Source organism: Podarcis erhardii, assembly GCF_964252035.2.
Source record: "Podarcis erhardii genome assembly, chromosome: 9".
NCBI lineage: Eukaryota > Metazoa > Chordata > Lepidosauria > Squamata > Lacertidae > Podarcis > Podarcis erhardii.
The window spans coordinates 2,532,572-2,559,203 of NC_138512.1; the positions used below are offsets into that span (position 1 = coordinate 2,532,572).

Genomic DNA, 26,632 nt, shown 5'->3' on the forward strand with positions numbered 1-26,632 from the left:
TTCCAGAGCCGCAGCATTCTGTGTGTTGCAAGTACAGGAGGAGGATATGGACCAAACCGCATATTTTTAGGGCCATGCAATTCTGCCCCAACACATTGTTCCAGAAAGACAGGATTGACCCCGTGCTCTGGAGGAGATGAAAGAAGCCCCCTCCTCCCCCTGACCCACAACTCCAACATCTGTCCAACTGAGCCAGCCTCAACATGCCGGGAATGGGCTGGGCTCCAGTGCACCCTAAGCAGAATCTCCTGCCAAATCAGAAGCAGGCCGAAATCCAACCCGGAGGACCTCACGGGTGCCAAGAGCAGCTGTCCATCGCATAGGCAGGATTTGCAACAGAGGACTCTGCATTTCAGCATGTTTGGCAGAGATTCCTCCAGCTATTTTGAGATTACTAGTGCCATTAGTTTGCAAAGAAAACTTTCCACAGAAGGTTTTGTGTTTGTAAGGTTGAGGCTGTGATGCCGCTGCTTCTCCTTTGCTTCTCCTTCTCTTTCCTACCTTTTTAGGGAATAAAGTGAGGAGGGCTATTTTGATATTTGTGTTTCTCCCTGGAGTTTGGCATCCTACTTTATAGGAAGTAGGATGGTTGGCTTGTGAATGAGAGCCATCGCAGTGTAACAGTGGGACTCTGCAAGCCTAGGAACGAGCTCTGAGGAGAACTCAGGTTCAAATCCACACTCAGCCATGAAGCTCACTGGGTGACTCGCCACCTCTCAGGGTCACTGATTTCACTCCATGCTGAAGTGGCTGCTTGGACAAAAGGCAGCATGTAAATGTTATAAAAATGATTGAAGGGTTGGGCGTGAAATGTGATCAAAGGATAAATTTGTATCTGTTGTGGCTTGTTTTTCCTGAAACACTGTGTTGATTTTATATACCTAACAGAAATGGGTTTTTAATAACACCCTCTTAACGTAGCTCTTCCAACAAATTAGGAAATTGAAGGATCAACCAATTTCAGTACTACTTGTAGTAATTCATACGTCTGATCCAAAATCTTGGAACCACAGAACTGTAGAGTTGGAAGGGACGACCACAGTCACCTCGTCCAACTCCCTGCAATGCAGGAATCTTTTGCCCAACGTGGGCCTCGAAGCAACAGCCCTGAGATGGAGAGGCTCATGCTTCACCAGCTGAGCTAACCCAGAGCTATTATTCTGTCCCATCTTTGCATCAGTCTGCATGTCTGACCTCCAAATAGACACTTCAACCCTGCAGTCTGGTGTTTGGGGAGCCAAGAATAGTATTTAGAGAGGTGTGCGATCTGAAGCATCCCTGCATCCTGATCCAGGTTATTTGTCCAGGGAGCGTCCATCAGGTAAGTTTGCCCAAACCAGGAAACCAAATCACCAAGGCCAGGGGCTATGCTGGGATTGGGAGCCTTTCCATTTCCTATTTCCCCAATATTACGTTTGTCACTTTTCTGGGTCAATTTTGTTTTCTCTCAATTTCTCGTTTTTCCAGTTGTAAGTTCAATTTACCATATTTCCACATCAGCTTGCATATTTTACTTACAATGTCCTTGTGCAAATTCATCGGCATTTTAGTGCAAATATCTGCTATAATACACATTTTCTGCAATGCAAATTCACCCAAATTTTTAGGGGGGATTTATTTTTTTTTTTTTTTGTAATTTTCAGTAATAAAGGTACTTCTATACACAATTTCCCTTGGTACTGTATATGCATTTTAGTTGGAGAATTGCATTGTAAAATTCACCGAAGTGTAGATTTTGAAGGATGGCTGTGTTTCAGTTCACAGGTTGTTTTAGAAAGTGTGACTTATGTAAGTTTGCCTTTAAACATGAACTGAAATGAACTCCCACATCCATAAATATTTATGTTCCAACCCTAATCAAAAGTCTGAAAATGACCTTTAATGCCAAAAGGAAGTTGGAAATTTCAGCCGATTTGCAAAACTAGGTAGCTAAGTAGAGGTTTTAAAGGACGCTTGGGAAAGAAGAAAAGTAAGAGTGATATGTGCCTTATTTTCCTTTGCTGGAAAGTCTATGGCAGGTAGAGAGTACTCATTCCTAAATGGAAGTATTATTGAGATGGGTGAAAAAGAGCCCCAGACAACAAGTAAGGTTTTAACAGCAGACAAGGCCTCAGTGCTCTTGTGTACTAATCTGCATTGAGTCAAGGAGCTGGAAAATGCAGATTGAGTGCTTTGTCATCAAGGCGTTCTTGTTTTGCTGAGTTTCTGCTCTTTCCCATTTTCTTCTCTTATGCAAAAGTCCCACGAGTTTTCTTACTTTCTCCCTGACTGTTGAGATCACTGTAATCTCTTAGATGCCGGCTAAAACACATACTTCTTTAAACAAGCCTACCCAGATGCTTTAAAGTTGAGGTAATTTTAATCTGTTTTAGTATTTTAACTTTTGTATGTTTTAAAGTAAGGTTGTGAATTTTGCTTGATTTTACTGTTTTATCTTTTGACGGTTGGTTTTTTTTACTATCAAGTGAAGAAGAAGGAGGAGGAGGAGGGGGAGGAGGGGGAGGAGAATAGAAATAGGAGTTTGGATTTGATATCCCGCTTTATCACTACCCTAAGGAGTCTCAAAGTGGCTAACATTCTCCTTTCCCTTCCTCCCCCTCACTGTGAGGTGAGTGGGGATGAGAGACTTCAGAGAAGTGGGACTGGCCCAAGGTCACCCAGCAGCTGCATGTGGAGGAGCAGAGACGCGAACCCAGTTCCCCAGATTAGGAGTCCACCGCTCCTAACCACTACACCCCACTGGTGTATAAATTTTATGAAATAAAGAAAGAAATAACTCTTTCTTACTCCAGTCAATGCTAGCATTCTTGGGGGACCTTTGTGAGCATCTGTTAGAGTTGTTTCGTTTTAATTTTTTTATTAAATTAACTTATAAACAATGCAAACAAAAAAGAATATATATATATATATATATAACATGACATTGGACGACTGGTACATTTGTTATAAGTTTGACAGGCAAGTTATGTTTACTTCCTCATTTAGCATCTAAACCAATATACAAATTCCATTTCTTTTTGTTCCTGATTTTTACAGATTCTGGATGGTAAACCTATCAGATTGTTTCTGCAACTCAGGGTGGTTCTAAGTACCATCCAGGCTTCTAGAGGGTTTCATCCCACTTGATCTTCCCCTTCCCCTTCTTTTTATCAAATCCTTGCATTATTTTAGAAGAATAGAAATTTTACCCTTTTGAAATGAAATGTAACCCTGCAACACTTCCCAGGCAAGTGTCCATAGATCTATGTTGAATAACAAAGAGAGTGCGGTAGCTTCTCTCTCTTTTTTTAAAAAAATAATATTTATTACTTTTAAAACTTACAATAAGGAAAGAGAAGAAAAAAGACAAAAAAACCCAACAACAACAAGAAAGGGAAAAAACAATACAATACAATATATAAACAATACAAAACACAACATTAACCTAAACAAAACAAAACAAAAACAATTTAAAAACATACATCATACCATTTCAGTAATCTATCTTTCATTCCCTTGTTTCATCGACCTCCTCTCACCTCCCTTTTTGTATTCCACTTCTATTAATTATTTCAGCAATTCCTTTCCATCTTTCTCTATTTTCTGTCATATAAATATCTTAGCTTATTTTTACCCTTATTTTCCATTAATACTATAATGCTTATTTATGCTTAACTCCTTATAACATTTCTACTAAAGCCATATGATTTCATTCCAACATTTTTCTAACACTCAGTAATTTTACAATATTTCTATTTCTGAAAATAAACTTTAAACTTTTTCCAATCTTCTTCCACCATCTCTTCTCCCTGGTCTCGGATACTGCCAGTCATTCGTCAATTCCAAATAGTCCATCAACCTGGTGATCTTCTGTCCGAAGCTCTTAACTCTTTTCCAAGTCCCTTCTGCAGGTCTTCATATTTATACATGCACTTTCCTTTGTCTTCTACTGATCTTGTTCTTATTTTCCTTCCTTTGATACTGAAGAGCATATCTCGGGGAAGCTCCAACCTAGCAATGCTTTTATTCCTTCTCGACAGGTCAACCAAATCTCCATGGTTAAATCTAAAATCCATAAGGTATTTCAGGACATGTTTCAAAATTCCTCCAAATCCAAAGGCCCCCACAGCTCCAATCTCCTCACGACCCAAGTCCAAATCCCAAAAGTCAGTAAATCCCTGCATGAAGAGATCTATCCAACTTTCCTTCTCCAGTCCAGGCAGGGCTCCGATCCTCAAAATCTGACTTTTTCTAAATTCAATCATAAAAGGCCTCAACTTATGGTCCTCAATTTGCCTCTGTCAGGCTGGGGCTTCCACTTGTATTACTTTAGGTTCAACAACAGCAACTTTCTCCTTCGCCTTTTCGACAATTTGCCCTGTCAAAGTAGATTCCTGTATCAGATCCTGAATAATTTCTGTATTGATGTTCACTTTTTGTCCCAAATCAGTCACTTTTTGTCCCAAGTTAGTCACTTTTTGTCCCAAGTTATCAATTTTAGTAGTCATGACATCTGTCTTCTTGTGGAGTTGTTCCAACGAGTGACTTATCTTGCATAATGCAATCACTAAAGCTTCTTCTGTCGACATTCTCAAATAGTCCAAGGTCAATCCCTGATTCTCACAGTCTCTTATCCTGCAGCTGGTTCCCCCAGCTCAGCTCTTATAACAGTTTCAAAGGCTCCCTCTAGAGGGAAACAGTTTCTATTTGTGTCAATCCTTTTAAGCACAGTTCAAACAGTAAATATAGTTTCAATTTTCAGTTACTTTTCCTCCTTTTTAAATGCAGAAGAGGACAATGGAAACAATATATTTCTCTTATTTAGCTAACTGTTAAGATACGTTCTATTCACAGCCAATGAACTTCAAAACGTCAATCTTACTGGCAGCCCCTTTTCCAGGTTCAGAGCAGTGGTGATTTAATTTTCAACACTCTCTCCTGCAGGCTTGCGCGATCCAAAATTTCCCCCCTCTTCTCCTGCTTCCAAGGGGGGTTTAATAGTTTTAATTGATGGAAGTTTAATCCTTTGCGAAAGACTTTCCAAGACCTTAGCTTGCAGTGTCTTTGCTTCAATCTATTTACAAAAGGGGAAGGCGGACTTCCTGTTTAAAACCTTCCCGTTTCAGTGCCAAATTAAGACATTTATAGATCCAATTTTCCGTTCTATTCACGGGTAGTTGTTTAAAATCAAATTGTCCACAGGAAAAAGTCAGCGCTCTCCGGCAACAGCAATGCGGCTTCACTCCGTGAAAGAAGCAATCAATTCGAAGAACCGCACCGCTCAACCCATGTCGCTCCGGATCCCCGAAACCGGGTCTCCCCGTGAGTAGGGGAGGCGCAAAAGGTGCCAGCCGAATCCCAGGTTCACAGGCTTCTCCCGCCTGTGATTTTTAGTGGGTCTCCGCCTTCGCCGTGGCGGCCAGACCCTGTTTCCACGGAGTAAATTCCTCCCGATCAGAGGAATTCCGCCATTGCCAGAGGCGCTAACCCGGAAGTCGAGAGAGTGCGGTAGCTTCTCTCAAGTGGTCTAGCAACACTTTAATCAGGGATGGAGAACCTGTGACCCTCCAGATACTGTTGGACTAATATCCGCAAATTCCACTGGAAATGCAAATGAAAGTAAAAATTGCTGCAATTCACATGTTTGTCTGCAGTATGAGTAGGGTTTTTTAAAACAACAAATGTAAATAAATTGTAGTCCACAATACATAAATAAAATTTCTTCTTCTTTAGCATTTGTGATGGCCTGGGATTCCGAGTCTGAGAGTGATCCGGAGGAATCCCAGCCGGCGCAGGAGTCCCCACCTCCAGGGCCGGCTGAACTGGGGCAAGGCCTAGTTGCTGAGGAAACTCAAGAGCAGGCACCAGGTGAAATCATTCAGGCCCCAGAGGTGCTGGAAGACTCAGTGGCTACAGGTGAGCCTCCCCCGGGGCCCAGTAACCCTTCGGCCTCTCCTGATCTGCAGAGGCTTAGGGCAGAGAGGCGAAGGGAACTGGTGTCTCCCAGGAGGAGTGCTCGCCTTAAGGCCAAGAGAGGCGGGGCTTCTGGGGGCCGGGACCGCCCCCGGCCTTAGAAGAAGATAAAGGTCAGGCAGCCCGGTCCCAGGTTGCGGGAGCAACGTCGTTGTGAAGTATCTGCTTTACCCAGTCCTTGTTCGGCACTCCCAGTGTGCCTGTTCCTCGCCCGGCTTCCTGCTTCTGCCTTACCAGTGTTCCTGTTCCCCGCCTGGACTCCTGCTTCTACCCTACCAGTGTTCCGGTTCCTCGCCTGGCTTCCTGCTTCTGCCCTACCATCGTTCCTGCTACCCCGCCCGGCTCCCTGTTGATCTTGGCCTACGGTAATAGTACCTCATCCCCCCTGGGACCAGCACAGCATTGTTTTGTTGTTTCCCTTCTGTTGAAATGCGTCAAAATAAATCATGCAATAAATTATGTGGGGTTTTTTGGGCATCGGATAGTGAGATGAACAAAGGTTTTAGCAGAAGCCAAACTGAAGCAGAACAGAAACAGTCCTGATTGTGATGAACACAAGATGGGGGTGGGGATTGCTGCCTCCTTACATCTCTACCCCCAGTCAGCACCAGAATTCTGATCAGGGCTCCACTTCTAGACTGTGAGAGAATTGGAATTGATGAATTGGATGGAGGTCATCCAGCCCACCACCTCCGCAATGCAGATCTATGGTACAGAATCCTCCAGAAAGGCAAGCAAGGGACATTATCTTTTTTTAAAAAAATAATTTTTATTAACCGACCAATCAAATCAAATTAAATCACATCACATAAATTCCGAATTACAAAGCCGAATTTTAAAATTTTGTTGAGGGGACCCATATTTCAAGTTCTGAAGGGGGATTCCGATCGTCATCTTGCTACTGCGTTAATATCCAAATCAGTCCAAATAAACTTCATAAAGTTCATAATTCTATCCAGTCTTATCTTGCTGTTTCCACATCTCATCTTGTTCGTATATTTTTTATTTTTTCTTTATGATCTCTTCTGATAATCTCCTTAAGCAGATAAACACCAATTATAATCCTGTGTGAATTTTTCCGTTCGTCCAATCCTCATATCAAGATGGTTTCCATATATCATCACTTTCATAAATAACATCGCTCTTTCCATCATTAATCTTGCAAAACTGTCACTCTTAAGTCCCTCTGAGGAGTCACATCCACAATATAAAAGCAGCTCTATTTCTCCTCCCAGACTTAAGTCCTCCGACAGAACTTGCCAACATGGCGACGGTATTTTTAACTGCGTCATTCCAAAGCTCTTATAATTTGCACGATCTTCTTAAAACATGCTTTGGTTAGAAAGTTTATCTCCACACAGTCATAAATCCACAGCTTAAGTCATTAAAACGACATTTCTGACTTGGGGGTGGGAGGGATTCTTGGTTAATCACATAGAGGAGAAAAAAGGAAAGTTTCCCCCCCTCCCCCCTCCAGCCCTTTGCCGTACCGAGCCTTGGCATTTCTTCTCATGATTTATCTTGTTCCTCCGACCCGTCTTGTTTATCAGAGATCTCTTCAGTTAGCAGTCTTTACTCCCCCTCCTTCCTTGAAATATGTGCATTCGCTTCTTCCTAATTGTTTCTTTTGAGGTTCTTGCAGGTAGTGGCGCGAATCAGAGACAGCATCCAGGAGCGCTGAGATCCACAGGAGGGCATTCTGCCTAGTGCCCCCATCCCCACAAATTCGGGGGTGGTATAGGGCACAGCAGGCAAGGGCAGCCCCCCCCCAACCTTGGGGGGGGGTAGGGAGGCTATTTACTCCCATCACAGCCTTTTAATTACCTCGTGTGGGTCAGAGAGATGTTATTGTCAGCCATCTTCCGATGCGCCCCTAGTGGCCCCTCAGCAAGCAAGGGCCATTATCAGAGTCCAAGGACAAATTCCAGCCAGGCAAAAGCACTCTAGTACAAAGCAGGGCCCTACAGGCGTGTGCCCTGGGGAGCATTCCAAGGGCCAGACAGAGAGGTCCACAGGGCCTCAGCCCCTGGGCCTGAGGTTCACCACCACTTATATAAATGTTCAGTATATAAATGCTCACTCCCCCAAGCGGGAATGTTAGGGTCAATGTTACGCCAGGCTGGGGGCTGGATTGAGAGGAGGTGTCCCTCCCTCCCCTCCCCGCTCCTGGCTGAGCTAGCCTCCCACTGGCCCCTGCTGGTGGAAGCGCATAAGCATCACTTCATTGGTGCTGGCCTGCTCCTTCTGCCTCGGAGGGGGGCTGCTGGTGGCATCCCCACCAGTGGAGTTCAGTGCAGCCCCCCAAAAATGGGGCATTCTAAGGGCAGGAAGGAGGCTGATCCAGCCTGAGATCCACTGGATCCCAGACTCACAGCCAGCATTAGACAACACTGAGCCTGATGCGGGACTGATCACCTTAGTCATCAATGTTTGTTCTAACCTATCTGCAGATTTTTTGATTTTTTGATTTTTTGATTTTTTTATTAAAATAATTCAAAATTAATACATACCTGTTACGAATATACAAACATACAAACATACATTTCACACAATCCTTAAAAATATTCAGACATACCCACACTCAATCCCACAGATACTTCCTTTTCCCATCACCACCCCTCCCCCCACCCTTGTGTTAGACTTCCAATCTACTCAATTGCAATTTCTTTCCACTTCTATTACTTTCTTTCACACACTTTTAAACCAATTTTCTACTTCTTTTTCTGTTACACATTGTTACCCATCTTATTTAGTATTTCAGTATTTATAACGAAACTTGTTTATTCTAATAGGAGTCCTGATTTTTCAATATAATTTTGCAAGTATCCTTTAAACATCTTGCAGTCCTTGTTACAGATAGGTAGCCGTGTTGGTCTGCCATGGTCAAAACAAAATAAAAATTTTTTTCTTTCCAGTAGCACCTTAAAGACCAACTGAGTTAGTTCTAGGTATGAGCTTTCGTGTGCATGCACACTGAAAGAAGTGTGCATGCACACGAAAGCTCATACCTAGAACTAACTCAGTTGGTCTTTAAGGTGCTACTGGAAAGAATTTTTTTTTTATTTTGTCTTGCAGTCCTTGTCTATCTTTTCTTTTGAGATCCTTCTAATTTCTCCCATTGTTTTGGATACATTGTAATACTCCAATAATTTGGAAAGCCACTCTGTTTTTGTCAGTATAATATCACTTTTCCAATTTTTCACAATCAATAGCCTTTCGGTTACAGTTGCGTATAAATATAATGTCTTGTCTTCTTCCTTTAGACTTCCTGGTACTATTCCCAATAGAAAACCTTCTGATGTTTTCCTAAATGAATATCTGAACATTTTTTTATTTCATTGAATATTGTTTCCCAAAATTGTTTAATGTTTAAACAATTCCACCATATATGCATCATAGTATCTTTTTCAGTGTTGCATCGCCAGCAGACATCACTACAATTTTTTTTCATTTTTGCTACTCTTTCAGGTGTTAAATACCATCTATGTTGTATTTTAAGGTATTTTTCTTTCAATATATAACACATAGTGAATTTCATATCTTCTTTCCACAATTTTCCCCATTGTTCAAGCATAATATTTTTCCCAATATCTTGCGCCCATTTAATCATGGATGCTTTAACCAGTTCATCCTTTGTTTCCCACTCTAAGATCAGATTATATAATTTAGATATATTTTTTGATTTTTCTTGTATTAAATATTTATCGAATTTAGATATTTCTTTTTCAAATTCTATCTTTTTATCTTTCGCTAATCTATACTTAATTTGAATATATTTGAGCCAATCACTAATATGAGCTTTAATTTCTGTATAATCCTTTAATTCCAATTCTCCATTTTCTTCCTTTAATACAGTTTTATAAGTAGCCCAATTTTCTTTCATATTTTATTTTTTCACTGCAACAATTTCTGCGGCGATGCCCACCAAGGAGTTTTCAGTTCTAGGAGTCTTTTATATTTCTCCCATATTTTATATATAGACTTTCTGACTATATGCCCTAGGAAGCCTTTATGTACTTTGATTTTCTCATCTATTAGATAGGCATGCCATCCAAATCTCATCTCTACCCCCTCTAAATCCAATACATCCGAATCGTCTAATTTCATCCATTCTTTTAACCAGGTCAGACCTACCGCATCATGGTATAACTCCATGTCAGGGAGGCCAAATCCTCCTCTTTCCTTCTTATCATTATTTTATGTTTTATTCTTGGTTTTTCCCCTGACCACACGGATTTGGCCAAATCTCTTTTCCAATTATTAAAACATTTCTCTCCTCCTCCTAGTATTGGGATACTTTGAAATAAAAACATCATCCTTGGTAGTATGTTCACCTTTATTACCAATATTTTCCCTATCTGCAGATTTTTAGCAGGGTTTTTTTTTTGGGGGGGGGGAATTATGGTTCCCTTGAGTATTTTTGTTTTCTAATGGTTTGGTGGGTTTTAGCTGTGTTTTTGTGTGTTTATTTGTATTTTTGTAAATAATTTAGTTCTTGGTTTTCAAATATTTAACAGAGGTAACATGTACAATACTTTACCATATGGCTTTAGCTTATTTTATTGATCATTTTGTTATAAACTCTCCACTTAGAAAGCTTATAAATCTGTCTAAATCTAAATAAATTAATAAAGCCCTTTTAAAAAGCAAAACAAAACTAGGGCTACCAACAGCTGAGCAGCAACAGCACACCCCCACCCACCCACCCCCAGAGAGAGAGAGAGATTTCCACCCATCTTGCAAATTGCCCAGATTTGCTGTGAGATAATACTGGGTGGTGGTGAGGACTCTTGCCAGGGAAAATGGCCCTCCCCCGGCTTTGGATGGCGCCTGGCTCTCCAAAGCATTTGCAGTCTGCTGCTGACAGAGGGAAGAATAAGATCCTGTCCCAGGGACACAAGGCTGAGTTAGCTCCTCCTGCCACCAGAAACTTTGATTTGTAAGCCAGATGCTTGCAGTAAGCCTGAGTCAGACAATGCACAAAGGAACTTCACAAAGACACACCACAAGAGAAAGTGCAAAGTAGCGTAAGATGCAGAGAGAAGGGGAAGCAGGTGAAAAGATGGACCATTGAGAGGGTCAAGGGGGTAGCAGAGCAAGGGATGGAGAAGACATTCAATTCATTTAAAGATTTGGCATTCACACTTTCCAAAACAATATGCAAACCAGAACCCAGCTCTTCTTTGAAATCTTCCCCCTCTGATATTTCTCTGAATGCTCCTCTATGAACCTCATTTCTTGGTCCTGGCTCAGCTGTTCCACGGGCAAACAGAGAGGCAATATGAGAAGGGGAGAAGCACTCTGCACATGGTCAAAGGCACCTTCTGTCCAGCTTACATGTAGGAGACTGAAGTTGGTGGAGCGCAGGAAGCCTCCTGGATCAGACCATTGGCCCACGTGCCCCAGCCCTCCCTGCACCAAGGGTGGGGAATCTGTGGCCCTCCAGGTGTTGCTGGATTACAACTCTACTGGCCCCAGTTGACGGCAGTCAGGCGTCCAAAGGCATCTGCAGGGGCACAGGTGTCCCATTCCTGGTCTGCACTGACTGGCAGCAAACTGGCCAGGGTTTCAGGCAGGAGGTTCTAACAGAAACATAAGAAAAGGCTGCTGGATCAGGCCAATGGCCCGGCTAGTCGGACATCCTGCACAAAAGCAGCGCTCTGGTATTCCGCTGTAGAGGCACAGCCTAGCCATCATGGCCAGGAGCCATCCCTACCCAGAGGAGCCAGGGATTGAACCCGGGACCTTCTGGATGCCGAGCATGTGCCCCACCCCTGAACCATGAGGCCGCTCTCTCTGCTTTCCTTTCAGCTGGGGGGAGGCCTGATGCCCACATTTATCCTGCAGTGGTGCTGGCTGGGAGCGCCCTAAGGCGTCTCTCAGAGCAAGGGCTGCCTGGACACGCACTGCTTTGGTCCATAGTTCTGTCTCTCCCCCCCCCCCGCCCGCCCGCTCTATTGCATCTAGCTAATGCACCACCCCGTAAAGCAAGCTGGTCACATGGCCCATTTGCTGGTCCAGGGCAAGGGAGGGCGCTCAGTGGCCCCTTCTTCTCCCCACACGCGCCCATCATGATGCCTCCTGCCCAGCCCCTGCTGTGGAAGCAGCTGCGGAGAGGGAGGGATCTCGGCTGCCCTGCTGGGTCCTACAGCCTCCCTGCTCGGGGCGCCTCGGGAGCTCCGCTGTGCTTTGCTTTCCCCCCTGCCTGTCCTGCCCTGACGGCTGAGGCCCCCCCCCGCCCCCCCGCTAAGAACAGGGCTCCCCTCCTTTCTTACAACTGCCATGAGGAAGATCAACTGGCTCTCTCTCTTCGCTGGGCTTTCTTTTTATATCAACGGTGAGTTGCCTTTTCTTTTCAACGCAGTTCTTGCAAATGGACGGGAGCTTTGGAGGGGGAGGGAAGCCATTCTTTGGGAAACGAAGGTTCTTCTCTAACTTTCAAGCAGGATTGCTTCTTTGGGGGGGGGGGGGATTCATGAAAGTTGAAGCACAATTTACGCGGAACAGGATTTCGATGGGATCAGGGAGACCGGCATGTAGTACAGACCTGCTTAACTGAACCGGTGCCAAAGCAGAACGGCAAACCAATGTGCCGAGCTCGGCTGGGCATTGAGTCGAGGGGAGATGTCAGGAGGGAGTTTCCTGTCACTTTATGGGAATTACAGAAGCAAGCCCTTTTATTTGAGCAAGTGAGAAGCAACTGATCGTTGAGAAAGTGGTAAAAACAAGCCCCCGGCTGAAAATCCGAGCCTCGGTATTTTCCTCCCGCATTGAGAGGTCTTCGTAGCATCTCAGTGCAGAGCGGCGTTTAATAGGGTATTACTTTAGCCGTGTTGTTCGAGAGCCCCGTCCACAGCCTCCCTCTTTGTTCTACCAGATTCCAAGGGAGCAAACGGGCTCGAATTCACATGCTCGGACTTAACTAGGCGATGGATCTTGCTGGCCTTCCAAAAAAGGAAGGCGTCGTTTCCTTACCCAAGTTGTGTTTCGTTTACTGAATTTATGCACAGGGACTTTTTGTCGATAAAACATCGCATGTGTCTAGAGGGGAGAGTTAAGGCTGAAACGAAAAGAGAAAAAGAACGCTGACTTTTGACCTAAACAAATATCTCTCTGTGTGTTCTGTTTTCGTTTTTTAAAAAATGACTTAGGTTTTTTAAGTGACGATCCATTAGATCTTACTTGCCTCGGACACGATGCTGACATGATTTTGCTAGAGTGCAGTAGGCAACATTTAGGCAACATGAATAAATCATGTTCTAATAGAGCATCCTGAGAAGCAATAACAATGGCATTCAATAAAGACGTTGAGGCATCTTAAAATTTACATTTCCTCCCTGTTCTTTGCTGACATAGAGAAGGAGAAAGAAAATCTGGAATTACGTAAAGTCTAGCAAAGGATCCTTGCTTGCTGCAAATAGGAATTCTGATCATATAAACATTTGGATTAAGTGAGGGAGCGTGACATTAGCCAGTCTAAAGTAGAAGACCGAGAAAAGAAGTTGCATGTAGTTTTTGCTATGTTGCAGAGCCTGTAAATGCATTTGCCAACTTCACAACAAAGAAATTGATTCTGTTTCCAAGGTGGGCATGTGGTTGCTGTATTGACTGAGGTCTAGTGACTCACTTTGAATCCTTAGATAAGTGTATTCTGTGGAACTGAAACTGCTGCATAATTAAACCAGCTGTAGGGGAAACGTATCAGTTAGTTAAGTATCAGTTAGTGATTTTAATTCAGATTTTTAAATGACTGAATTGCTGTGTTTTTAAAATAATTTTCATAGGCCGCTTGAACAGGGTTGGCCCCCCTGGTGACAATGTTAACTGGTTGAATGAAAAGTTGCTAGCCTGTTGGGGTGCAAGGAAACCACCAACCACACATATTGGTTGGTGGTGGTGGGAATAACCAGAGGTTTAGCCATAATTTGTAATCTGACACAGTGATGGCGATAATTTGGGTTATTTTGCCTTCAGAATATAATGTGCCCAGGACTTAATTTACGTAATAGTAGTAGTAGTAGTAATAAGGGGAAGGACCTTAACACTGATTGAAGGAACAACATGAATTTTGGGCACCATTGAGGCTCCAACATAAAAATATATATTCCAAAGTAACCTGCTGCTGACATCTAGTGGCATGTCCCTATTTGCCACAAAATGAGGAGAAAATAGCATTTGGCGGTGGAATAGGATCGGTAGTTTATAAAGAGTCTGGCTCTTAGATTATTTTCTCACATGGACCCAGTGGCGTAGCGTGGGTTGTCAGCACCCGGGGCAAGGCAAGTAATTTGCGCCCCCTAACCCGTGGATTTGTGCCCCCTAACCCTAACCCCCAGATGTTGCGCCCGGTGCAGCCAGCCCCCCCCTGCACCCCCCACACTACGCCACTGCATGGACCTTGCCTGGATTAGTGCAGTTGGAGTGGGGAAGAGGGCTGAGCAGGTGCTGGAACATTTGAAAGAGAAGAAATTGGCAGGGGAAGGGTAAAGCAGCTGGGGGGGGCAGGCAGGGAGAGGCTTCAGTGGTTGGGGGTATTTTAACAGCAAAGAAGTAGACAGGAAGAGGGCTAAGCAAGTGGGGAAGGGTTCGGAATGGAAGACGTGAGCGCCCCTTCCCTGGCTGCTTCGGGACTCTTAAGCTCTCTCCCAAGTCTGCGATTCCCATCAAGCTTTCATTACACGAATTTTCATGCAAAATGTTGTTCCATCACCTCAAGGTTATGTTGCTAGGTGTGTGTGTGTGTGAGAGAGAGAGAGAGAGAGAGAGAGAGAGAGAGAGAGAGAGATGGGGGCGTGCTTTATGGTTTCTTCCCCCATGGTTAAATTTTCTACTCAAAGGCTGTGAAGGAATGAAACCGTCCAGCCATTTGATGTGCTTGCTCTTAATTTTAAAATGGTTGCTTTCTGCTTAAAGTCATTCTGCTTTTGAGGCTGTTCTTCCTAGAGGGTTCAAAAAGTCATAGAAGAGACCTATAATGAGTCCACCGAGAAACTGAATCCTATTTATCGTGTGGGGGAAGAAACCTAGTTACTATGGGATCTAGAAACGTCACATAAATCTCCTACCCAATGTGTTTTCAATCCAATCCTCTCTGAAGTCAAGCAAGAGGAATGGCGGCACAGTGCTGCCATTTTGTGACCCGGTTGCCATTTCCTGTTTTATAGGAAGTGACACAGCTGATGCTGAGGAGAGGCTGATGAACCACCTCCTGAACACTTCTCGCTACAACAACTTAATCCGCCCTGCCTTCAACTCCTCACAGCTGGTCGTTATAGAATTGCAGGTTATCCTGGCCCAGCTCATCAATGTGGTGAGTCTGAGCATCCCTTCCATCGCTCCTTCCTAGCAAAATCTACGACTGTGTGGGTCACATCATGAGCTTTGGGACTGGACCAGCGCGTGGGAACTCTTCCATGAAGGCTGGCCATGCAGGGTTTGCACACACTGACACTGTTGCCTCCACAACCCTGGAGACGGGGGGTGGGATGGGGTAGGGGGTTCAGTGAAGTCTGGCCACGGTTGGGCTTATTCTCAGAGACCTGTCTGAAGAAGAGAGTTCTTCGCCGACAGTGACGTAGCACCTGAGGTGTCTGCTATTACAGAGATGGGTCTTTTCTTTAACAGACCACTAGGCCCATCTCCATAATCCAGAGCCCCTTTTCCTAAACCACGGGGACCCTCCCCCAGATAAGACTCCACTTGGGTCTCATTCTCCGTCCTACTAGCACCATCCCTTGGGTCAGCCTCTTCTGTGAGTACCTCTCACTCCTCTTCCACACTGGACTATCCTCTCCATGGCGTCTCCATGGGATTCATGACACCAGTGACCCCAAAAGGTTGGGCACAGCATCAGGAGAGCCTGCTGGATCCGGCCTATGGCCCATCTAGCCCAGCATCCTGTTCTCATAGTGTCTGAACAGTTGCCTTTGGGAAACCAGCCAGCAGGATCCGAGCACAAGAGCCCTCTCCCTTCCTGTGGCTTCCAGCAACATGGCTGCCTCCAGCTGTGGACACCTAGGCAGAGGCATCCTGATTGGCAGCTATCAATAACCCCCTCCACCATGAATTCATCTAATTATTATTATTATTATTAGAATTTATATACCACCCTATACAAGGGAGTCTCAGGGAGGTTCACAGAATAAAATCAAGTTATAAAAACAAAAAAATACATAATAAAAATAAAAACAACAACCCTTTAGCCACCCACTTTAGTGCTGGATCCCACCCCCAAGAACCCCGCTTTGTCTCTGTGCTCTATGGCTGCCTGGGCTCATGTTGCAAATTGGGGTTCCGGGGGGGGGGCAGCTCTTGACCAGTTGAATGGCAGTGCTGCGTGGAAAGAGATCAGTTCCTCTGTGTGTTAAATGTATAAATTCATCTTGAAAATATTTTATTGGAAGTGAGTGACAGAAAGGAGAGAGACTTTAATCAACTTTAGTGAAATGGCCAATCTGCTTGAACGTCAAGTCCTGCAGCATCTAGGACCCTGAATACTCCCTAAATAAATATTAGAAGGTTCAGGACAGACAAACGTCTTCCTGCAGCATGTAGGAAAACTATGGCTTTTGCTCCCACAGGATGCAGTGGTGGACACCAAGTTGTATGGCTTTAAAAGATGGATTGGACAAATTCATGGCAGACTGGGCTATTAATGGCTGCTAACCCCATGGCCGGGAAGCAGGTGGTTCTGTGGGTTAAACCACAGAGCCTAGGACTTGCCAATCAGAAGGTCGGCGGTTCGAATCCCTGTGACGGGGTGAGCTCCCATTGCTCGGTCCCAGCTCCTGCCAACCTAGCAGTTCAAAAGCACGTCAAAGTGCAAGTAGATAAATAGGTACCGCTCCGGCAGGAAGGTAAATGGCGTTTCCGTGCGCTGCTCTGGTTCGCCAGAAGCGGCTTAGTCATGCTGGCCACATGACCCGGAAGCTGTACGCCGGCTCCCTCGGCCAGTAAAGCGAGATGAGCGCTGCAACCCCAGAGTCGGCCACGACTGGACCTAATGGTCAGGGGTCCCTTCACCTAACCCCATGGCTATGTTTTCCTTCTGTTGCTAGTATACCCCCTCTGAATACAGGTTGCTGCAGATCACAAGTGGGGAGAGCTCTGCTGCGTTCAGGTTCTGCTGTGGATTTCCCTTGGGGGCATCTGACTGGCCCTGGTGAGAAAGAGGATGCTGAACTAGATGGGCTTTGGGGCTTGAGGGTTTTCTTTTCTTCAGAAGAGCCTCAGCTCAGCTGTAGAGCAGAAGGCTCAACCTCCAATGGCATCTCCAGTATTCTGAAACCCTGGAGAGGCCCTGCCCTCAGCATAGGCAATACTGAGCTCGATGGAGCCATGAGTCTGATTCAGAATAAAGCCGCTTCATGTGTTCCTGTTCTGTAGGACTCTTCTTGTGCTCCCAGGTTCCCACCCTAGCAGAATCCATCCAGTCCTCCTTCCTTTCCTCCTGGATTTCCCTTCCCCATCTGTCCCAGGAGAGGAACAAGAGCAGCACAGCAACTGCCAAAGCCTTTTAGGTTGCGACTTGTCCATTAATTTTCCAATTTCTGTGTTGCCATGGGCCTTGTTCTCATTTAAGAAATCTGCCTAGCAAAAGAGCCTGGAGCCTGGTTTATCAGAAAGCTCTCTAATCCAATTTCTCCTCTGTGGTTTATTTCCACCTCCAGCCACTTAGTCTCTTCCAGATGTTCCAAGGCTTACTGCCACATTTATTTTGTAATAATCTGAATAAACTCCACATAGAATCATGTCTGCTTCTAGAAGATTTATTTTTTTAAAAAAAAAAATTATTAAGAATTTTTTGTTACAATAGAGAAAAAGAAAACAACGTAGCAAAAAACAAACAAAAAAGAAAAACAAACATAAAATTTAGCATCATATAATAACCAACTTTTCTTCATTTTTGGACTTCCTCACGTCTCTCGCTCCTACTTTCCAAATTTATAACACTTTAACCAGCAACTTATCACCTTATTTCCATTCTCATTGTACACTTTTCCAATATTTTGTCCCTAACTTTGAATATTTTTATCTAGGTCTTAAATATCTAATCTTACCATAATATTTATTCAAAATTTATTTTTCTCATAAAATTCACTCATTCTCATAATCTTTTCACCAAATTTTATGGTGCCCTGTTATTTTCAAATCCCTCATCCTTCTTAGCACTCATATAATTTACAGTGTTTTTGTAGGTAGTCCTTGAATTTCTTCCAGTCCTCTTCCACTGCTTCCTCTCCCAGGTCTCGGATTCTGCCAGTCATTTCTGCTAGCTCCATGTAGTCCATCAGTTGCATCTGCCATTCTTCCAGCGTGGGCAAATCTTGAGTTTTCCAATATTTAGCGACAAGTATCCTTGCTGCTGTTGTCGCATACATAAAAAATGTTCGATCATTCTTTAACACCCTCTGGCCAACAATGCCCAAAAGGAAGGCCTCTGGTTTCTTAGGGAAGGTATACTTAAATACCTTTTTCAGCTCATTATATATCATTTCCCAGAAGGCCTTAACCCTGGGGCAAGTCCACCAGAGGTGAAAGAACGTTCCTTCAGTTTCCTTACATTTCCAACACTTATTGTCTGAGAGGTGATATATTTTTGCTAGCTTGACTGGGGTCATGTACCACCTATATATCATTTTCATAATGTTTTCTTTCAAGGCATTACATGCCGTAAACTTCGTACCGGTGGTCCATAACTTTTCCCAGTCAGCAAACATGATATTATACCCAATGTCCTGTGCCCACTTTATCATAGCTGATTTAACCGTTTCATCCTGTGTATTCCACCTCAGCAACCAGTTATACATTCTTGAAAGTACCTTAGTCTTAGGTTCTAACAATTCTGTTTCCAGTTTCGATTTTTCCAACTGGAATCCTAATTTTTTATCCAATTTAAAAGCCTCTTTAATCTGAGCGTAATGTAACCAATCTCGCACTTTGTCTTTTAGTTTCTCCAAACTCTGCAATTTCCAATTGTCTCCATCTCTTTCTAATATTTCCCAGTATTTCGGCCATTTGACCTCCATATTGGGTCTTTTCACAGCTTTAGCTTCCATAGGTGATAACCACCTTGGGGTCTTATTTTCTAATAAGTCTTTATATTTTGTCCAGACATTAAACACTGCTTTCCTTACAATATGGTTCTTGAAATTCTTGTGAATCTTAACCTTGTCATACCACAGATATGCATGCCATCCAAAAGCATTGTTAAATCCTTCCACATCAGTGTTTTCAAGAAGCAGCCAATCTTTCAGCCAGCAAAAAGCTGCTGATTCATAATACAACCTTAAGTCTGGCAGGGCAAACCCCCCTCTTTCTTTAGCATCAGTTAATATTTTAAACTTAATTCTGGGCTTTTTGCCCTGCCAGACAAATTTAGAGATATCTCTTTGCCACCTCCCGAAACACTCCATTTTGTCCACAATCTGTAAAGTCTGAAATAGAAACAGCATCCTTGGCAATACATTCATTTTTATAGCAGCAATTCGGCCCAACAAGGAAAGTTTCAATCTTGACCAACTTTCTAAGTCTCTCTTAATTTCTGACCAGCACTTTTCATAATTGTCCTTAAATAGGCTCAGATCTTTTGCTGTTATGTTCACCCCTAGATATTTTACTTTTTTAACCACGTTTAACTCTATCTCCTTCTGAAACCTTTCTGACTCTGAAACTGTCAAATTTTCCCCAATACCTTAGTTTTTTGCTTATTTAATTTAAAACCCGCCACCCGACCAAAGTCTTGAATTAATTGTAATGCCCTTTTCGTACTAGATTCTGGCTCCTGTAAGGTCAAAACTAGGTCATCTGCGAAAGCCTTGAGTTTGTACTGTTTCGCTCCGACCTGAATTCCTTCCACCAACCGGTCCCCTCTAATCATATTCAAGAGCACCTCCAGGACCGAAATGAATAACAGTGGGGAAATAGGGCAACCTTGTCGTGTTCCTTTTTCGATTTTAAACTCTTCTGTCACCACATTGTTAACTATCAGTTTAGCCTTTTGTTCTGAGTATATTGCATCTATCCCATTTTCAAATCCCCGTCCCACTCCCATCCCTTCCAGATTTTTCTTCATAAATTTCCAAGAAATGTTGTCAAAGGCCTTTGCTTCTAGAAGATTTAATGTCGCCTGGGCCACCCTGGTGCCTTACAGATGTTTTGGACTATGATGCCCATCAACCCCAGAGGTGTAGTTCACAACATCTGGACCAACATGACAGGCTACGAAGGCCTGCCTTAAAAGGAAACCTTTATTTTAGCATTAACTTTCATGGGCGGGATGCAAAAATGCAATTCTGCCTCAGATGAAGTGGCCAGAGTGGTCCATCAAAGCTTGTGCTACAATACATGCTGGCCTTCTGAAGTCCCCAAGGGAACTGGAAGACTGACTGCCTTGCTGCTTTCTACCTGAGTGCCCTTCTAGGTTCAGGAGAGAGGATGGAGGGAAGCGTATTCAAGCCTAATGAATGGATCCAATTAAGATACTGCTCTTTACCACATAGATTTTCTGTGTCTTTCTCTTTCTCTTCAGAATGAGCGTGAACAGATCATGACTACCAACGTCTGGCTCAATCAAGTAAGCATCCCGTGGATACATAATTTCTGCTCTATTAATTTACAACCCCGTCCTCTCATTATATTGGTATCTGAGAATTTGGACGGTTGCTATGACGTCCAGCTTGGTTTATTTTTGAAGACTGCAGTCCTATAACCATTTACCTATAGCCATTTATCATACATACTGCAACTACTCCAGCTCAACTGAGTGCACTTTGAATAGTTGTGAATGGGACGGTGCTCTGAGGAATCACAGTGAATCCTGCACTTATAGATATACAGGGCTGGGAAGCTGTTTATCTCTCACATTTTGGCACAGATTTCAAGGTTCACAGCATCTGTTCAGCTCCCATCGCATTGTTGTAGATAACTGTTTTTTCTCTCTATTTAAACTAGATAAATGTACAGAGCACTTTTTCCTTCACAGTATATTTGTACCTTTTGGAGGAGAGGGAGTGACTTATGTTCTTATTAGTCTTATGTACTTATATGCCTACTCAGCCACTTACACCTGTGGAACTGGCCCCACATTTGTAAGAAATCAGTATTTTAGTGCGGCAGCACTGAAAACTCCCTGCAGCTTGACATTAGGCAGCTCCTCCCCTGCACACCTTCTAAAAATGGGGTGGGGTGGGGGGAGCCTATTGAGACATGTTGAACACTGGCATGCTTTTTACTTATGTGTTGAATACTGTATTTTAAAAAGTTGTAAACAGTTTTTAATAAAAATGGTAATTTTATTGTTTTATTCTTTTGTAAACTGGTTTTATTACAATCCAGTGCTATATAAATTTTGTAAAATTAACTAAATAAATGATGTTGCAGCAGCAGCAGCTGGAGTGTGTGTGTGTGTGCACGCGTGTGTGTGATTCTAATTGTATTTTGTACAAAAAGGCTGCCAAACAATTAACTGTGCAAGTCTGTTGTGCAATGGGAACATCGACTCAAAGTGTGGGTTGTGTCCTGCTTCTAGGAATGGACGGACTACCGTTTAGCCTGGGAGCCCTCGGAGTACGAAGGCATCAATAAGCTGAGAATACCAGCTAAGAAAGTCTGGCTACCTGACATTGTTCTATACAACAAGTAAGTTTGTACAACTCGGTGCTATGAAGGAAATGTCTAACTTAGGACCAGATTCCATCCCTTTTTTAAAAAGAAGCCTTCCTGCCATGGTGGATAGAAAGCCTGAGCCTCCTCTGACACCTTCCCCCCGCCCCCCGCCCGTAATTCAGGTGGGACCCTGGCGGCCTGGGGGAGGGCCAGGCTCCGTCTCCACTGGCATCTCCCCTGCCTGGAATCCCGGAGAGCCTTTGCTGCCAGTCAGTGTCAACAATACTGAACTAGATGGACCAGTGGTCTGACTCAGTAGAAGTTGCATGTTCAGCTAAGTCGGGTGGGGGCGAGGCTCCTGCCTGCACGCCGGAGAGCCAGTGTGGTGTAGTGGTGGGAGTGCTGGACTGTGACCTGGGAGAGACCAGGGTTCGAATCCCCACTCCTCCATGAAGCTCTCCCTAGGTGGGACCGTGGGCTCACTCTCAGCCTAACCTACCTCTCAGCTGATGGCTGTTGAGTAAAATCCTGCCAGATCAGAAGATCAGATACATAACCCGTGGATCCTGATGGATCATGCAGCCAATCCCTGCAGAAGTCAGCTTTCTCAGCCCCAGGCTTGCCGCTTGGGAAGAGCCTTGCACTTCAGGTGCCCTGGAACTACTCTTAAAGGAAGTTTGTTGAGTTGGTCGTCCCCCCCACTGCTCATCCTGCAAGGGGGGGGGATACATAAGCCTCTTGCCTGCTGGGCCTAAAAGATGTCCCACCCCTGAGCTAAGCCCAATACCTCAAGGACTGCCCCCCCCCCAGCCCAGCCCTGACCCTCCAGTTGCCACCAGAGGCCCTTCTCCATGCTCCCCCTCCCAGGAGGTCCTGAGGCAACAGCATGAGAACAAGGCCCTTTATGGTGGCTCCCCACTTACAGAATGCTCTCCCCAGGGAGACTTGCCTGGCACCATTGTTACATACCTTTAGGTGCCAGGCAAGACATCTATCCATGGATTTATTTATTTTTTGCATGACGGGTGGAATGTTTTAATCTAGTTTTGAAAAGAAGAAAAATTTGTCTTTTAAATTTTTCTTTTAATGTTCCTTTTAATCTACGTTCATGTTTGTTTTCTACTTAAAATATTGTAAGTCACTTTGCATTGACAGCTAATTATTATTATTAGTGGCTTTCTTCCTTGCTCATGACTGTAGGGATGGGATAGCATTGTAATATATTTGTACTGAATCTGGATAAGCAGAAACACCAACTATTTATGGGCTCTTTCATGGTCTTTCATTGTCAAAAAGCCCCAATATTTTATTATCAAAATTAGTTTTGAATCATAGACTCATAGAATTGTAGAGTTGGAAGGTACCCTGAGGATCATCTAGTCCAACCCCCCGAGATACAGGAATATGCAGCTGGCCCTTACTGGGATCGAACCTTCAACCTTGGGGTTATCAGCACCATGCTCTAACCAACTGAGCTGTCCAGGCTGGTTCAGGTCACAAAAACTGGCTGGCCTTTGCAGCGCTTTGAAACCCACAAGTCCTTTTCTATAGTTACATTTTTCTTGACTCCTTTAGTGCTGATGGAACATATGAAGTCTCTGTTTACACCAACGTGATCGTGAAGAATAACGGGAGCATGTTGTGGCTGCCTCCAGCCATCTACAAGAGCGCCTGCAAAATCGAAGTGAAGCATTTCCCCTTTGACCAACAAAACTGCACCTTGAAGTTCCGGTCATGGACTTACGATCACACCGAAATCGACATGATCCTTAAAACCGGCTCGGCCAGCATGGATGACTTCACACCCAGTGGTGAATGGGACATTGTGGCACTCCCGGGGCGGCGAACTGAGAACCCCTTGGACCCAAACTACGTGGATGTGACATACGACTTCATCATTAAACGGAAGCCTCTTTTTTACACCATCAACCTCATCATCCCTTGTGTGCTCATAACATCCTTGGCCATCCTCGTCTTCTACCTGCCGTCAGACTGCGGAGAAAAGATGACGCTGTGCATCTCTGTCTTGCTCGCTTTGACTGTGTTCTTGCTCCTGATCTCCAAAATCGTCCCCCCAACATCGCTGGACGTCCCCTTGATTGGGAAGTACCTGATGTTCACAATGGTCCTGGTGACGTTCTCCATTGTGACCAGTGTCTGCGTGCTGAATGTACACCACAGGTCTCCCAGCACCCATGCGATGCCTCCATGGGTGAAGGTGGTCTTCCTCAAGAGGCTGCCCAACTTCCTGTTCATGAAGCGCCCAGAGAATAACTCCATGAGGCAAAGGCTATCCGGCAGCAAGAGGAGCAAAGCAGACACGTTTGGCAGCAACCCGTCGGACCTGTATAAGGGCTCCTCCACTTACTTTGTGAACACAGCCTCTGCCAAAAAATACGACCTGAAACTGACAGAAAACCCTGATCACATTGGCAGCCATCAGGATGTCAGGCTACGGTCATCGGCAAAGTTTTCTCCTGAGGTCCAGGAAGCTATTGAGGGAGTCAGTTTCATAGCAGACCACATGAGAAGTGAGGACAACAATGAGACTGTAAGTAGCACAAGGAACCTTCCATTTCCCCACCGCACTTGATCCCACAGTCTCTAGAAATCTCAGGCAATTTGAGGGCCTCTGTCTTATTGGGTGTTCATGATGGTTTGTGTTCATGGCGGTCCTCTTGCCTCTTGGTGCCCCCATAGGTAATCCCACTCCCCTTGGACAGATTCAGGACACACAGCACAGAGTTAAACTATGGAACTCCCTCCTTCAGGAGGGCACCAATTTAGATGGCTTTAAAAGGGGATTAGACCAATTCATGGGGCAGAGGGCTGTAGATGGTTACTGGCCACAAAGCCTATGCTCTGCTTCCACAGCTGGAGGCAGTAAATGCTTCTGAGTGCCAGACGCTGGAAAGCACAGGAAGGGAGAGGACTCTTGGGCTTGGATCCTGCTTGCAGGATTCCCACTGGAGCATCAGATTGGCTACTGTGAGAACAGGATGCTGGATTAGATGGGCCATGGGCCTGATCCTGCAGGCTTTTCTTATGTTCTCCTATCAAGGAGCGGCTCTTGCTTTCTCCAGCATGGGGGCCTCCAGGCTCTTCTTTGGGACCCAGTGGGCTAGAGCTAGAATTAAAAACTTTCATTTTGTTAAGTAAAAAAATATACCTCATCTAGCATGCTGCATTGCAATGGCTACAACAGGCAGAAGAAAATATGTTGGAAGTCATAGATGGACTCACAAGCAATTTGCAAGTGGTCCATGGTGGGGTAAATGTTTGGCCCCAATGGCTTTATTGACCTAATTCAACAAAGCTTTTTTATTGGTTTTGTGGAACTGCCCATTTTAAACAAAGATGGTTGTAGCCATAGGAGCCAACTCCTAGGGGCCATGGGGGCTTCAGCCCCCAAAATGAAATATTTGCCCCCACAAAGTTATAGGGTATTCCCATTTGAATGGTGTGGGTGCACTGTGTCATGTGATCGATTATGTGGGGCAGGGCTTACCTGGGCCCCCACAATATTTTATTCAAGTTGGCACCCCTGGTTGTAGCATAAGGATTAGGCCAGCATTCTTCAATGTTGCATCCCCAGATGTTCTTGGATTACAACTCCCATCACCGCGGCCCTCTTAGCCAAAGGCCAGGAATGATGGGGCCTGTCATCCAACAACTGCTCGATCCGAGGGGGATGGAGGGTAAAAACAGCCTCCCACCGGAGGTGGCACCTGGAGGAGGAGGAACCACCAGCCATTGAAGCCGTGCAGCGGCTGTATTCAGTCCCACCCCCAGCTCCTCCCAATGTCCTGATGTCACGCACATGACATTGCCCCCCCCCATCACCCTTGTAAGGTGGTCTTCTGGGCTTGAGGCTGAATTAAGCAGTGTGCCTTTCTGACCCTCATATCTTCTGAAGCCTCAGACTGATTCCCAGATTACTTCTTAGCTGGTATTTAAAATTCATCAGTATGAAATGATCGAATGTAAGTTCCATAAACACCATGCAAGGGAGGCACAGTGGGACAGGCACTTGGGCAGTTTATGCAATGGATAAGTCATTAAATTATTTAATTGAGTTTTTCTCTTCTAGGTCATTGAAGACTGGAAATATGTTGCCATGGTAGTGGACAGACTGTTTCTCTGGATATTTGTCTTTGTTTGCGTGGTGGGGACTGTTGGATTATTCCTGCAGCCGCTGTTTCAAAACCACTCAATTGGTGTGAGCCCTTAAACGGGTAAATCCGAGACCTAGGATTGCTTATTCACTGACCAGGCTGGACTCTCTTTTGAGTTCCACAAGTGTAATGTCAAAGTCCAGTCATTTGAGCAGGATTTATTTATTTATTTTCACTAGGGTGGGGATAACATAATATCATTATTTGATTTAATCAACTTCTTTAAGGTGGGCTTATATCCCACCTTCAGCCTGGGTGAAGGTGGTGAAGGTGACACTTCAGCCTGGGTGTTGGCACTGAGTGAGGTGTTGACGAAAACTGGCAAAAACCATTAGGAAACAATTGTACATTTAACCCCAGTCCCCAAATGCCTTCCAAAATACAATCCAGCCAGGGCTCTGGTGGGCCTCCAGGTCGTGAGAATCCCATGTGTGCTCAGCAGGTAGGGAGAGATCACCCCTCTAGGCATCCTTTAAAGTTGGAATAGTTTCATTTCTTCGGACTTTTCACCAAAATACTCCATCTTCAGTGTTACCTCTTTATTAACTTCATTTAAACAGAGGTTGGGTGCCCATCTGTTAAGGACTCTTTAGCTGTGATTCCTGCATTGTTGAGGTTTGAATTAGATGACCCTTGGGATCCCTTTCAACTCTACAATTCTGTAAAAACACTTGTTTTCAGCTCACATACATTTATATCTTTTTTCAGCACAATTTCTCTCCCCCACAGTAGGAGCCTAGGAACATGCACAGCCTGTCAAGAACAGGCTTGGTCTGTGTCGTTTGGCAACCTTCGTCAGTAGGAAGTGTGCACTGGGGGCACACACGATGCTAAAGCAAAGCTTAGTGTTGCAAAAATGAGTCTAGGCAAGTCTTAGCCTTGTGTGATGCCCTTCCTCT

At 44.4% G+C, this 26,632-nt stretch overlaps 1 protein-coding gene across 1 annotated transcript; it reads left to right on the plus strand.

Moving 5' to 3' along the window:
- Positions 1 to 12,027: 12,027 nt before the first annotated feature.
- CHRNB4 (cholinergic receptor nicotinic beta 4 subunit) lies at positions 12,028 to 25,971 on the plus strand. The gene is made up of 6 exons (XM_081876523.1): positions 12,028 to 12,289; positions 15,117 to 15,262; positions 20,483 to 20,527; positions 21,482 to 21,591; positions 23,134 to 24,109; positions 25,649 to 25,971. Exons 1-6 carry the CDS (start codon positions 12,235 to 12,237, stop codon positions 25,787 to 25,789), a joined length of 1,473 nt encoding a protein of 490 aa, XP_081732649.1. The 5' UTR covers positions 12,028 to 12,234; the 3' UTR covers positions 25,790 to 25,971.
- The last annotated feature ends 661 nt before the right edge of the window (positions 25,972 to 26,632 follow it).

Bases quoted from the DNA above. Each gene is read 5' to 3' on its own strand.
- CHRNB4 (XM_081876523.1), top strand. From the start codon at position 12,235: ATGAGGAAGATCAACTGGCTCTCTCTCTTCGCTGGGCTTTCTTTTTAT. The intron at 15,263-20,482 runs GTGAGTCTGAGC...CTTTCTCTTCAG, and splicing joins TGGCCCAGCTCATCAATGTG to AATGAGCGTGAACAGATCAT. The intron at 20,528-21,481 runs GTAAGCATCCCG...TCCTGCTTCTAG, and splicing joins CCAACGTCTGGCTCAATCAA to GAATGGACGGACTACCGTTT.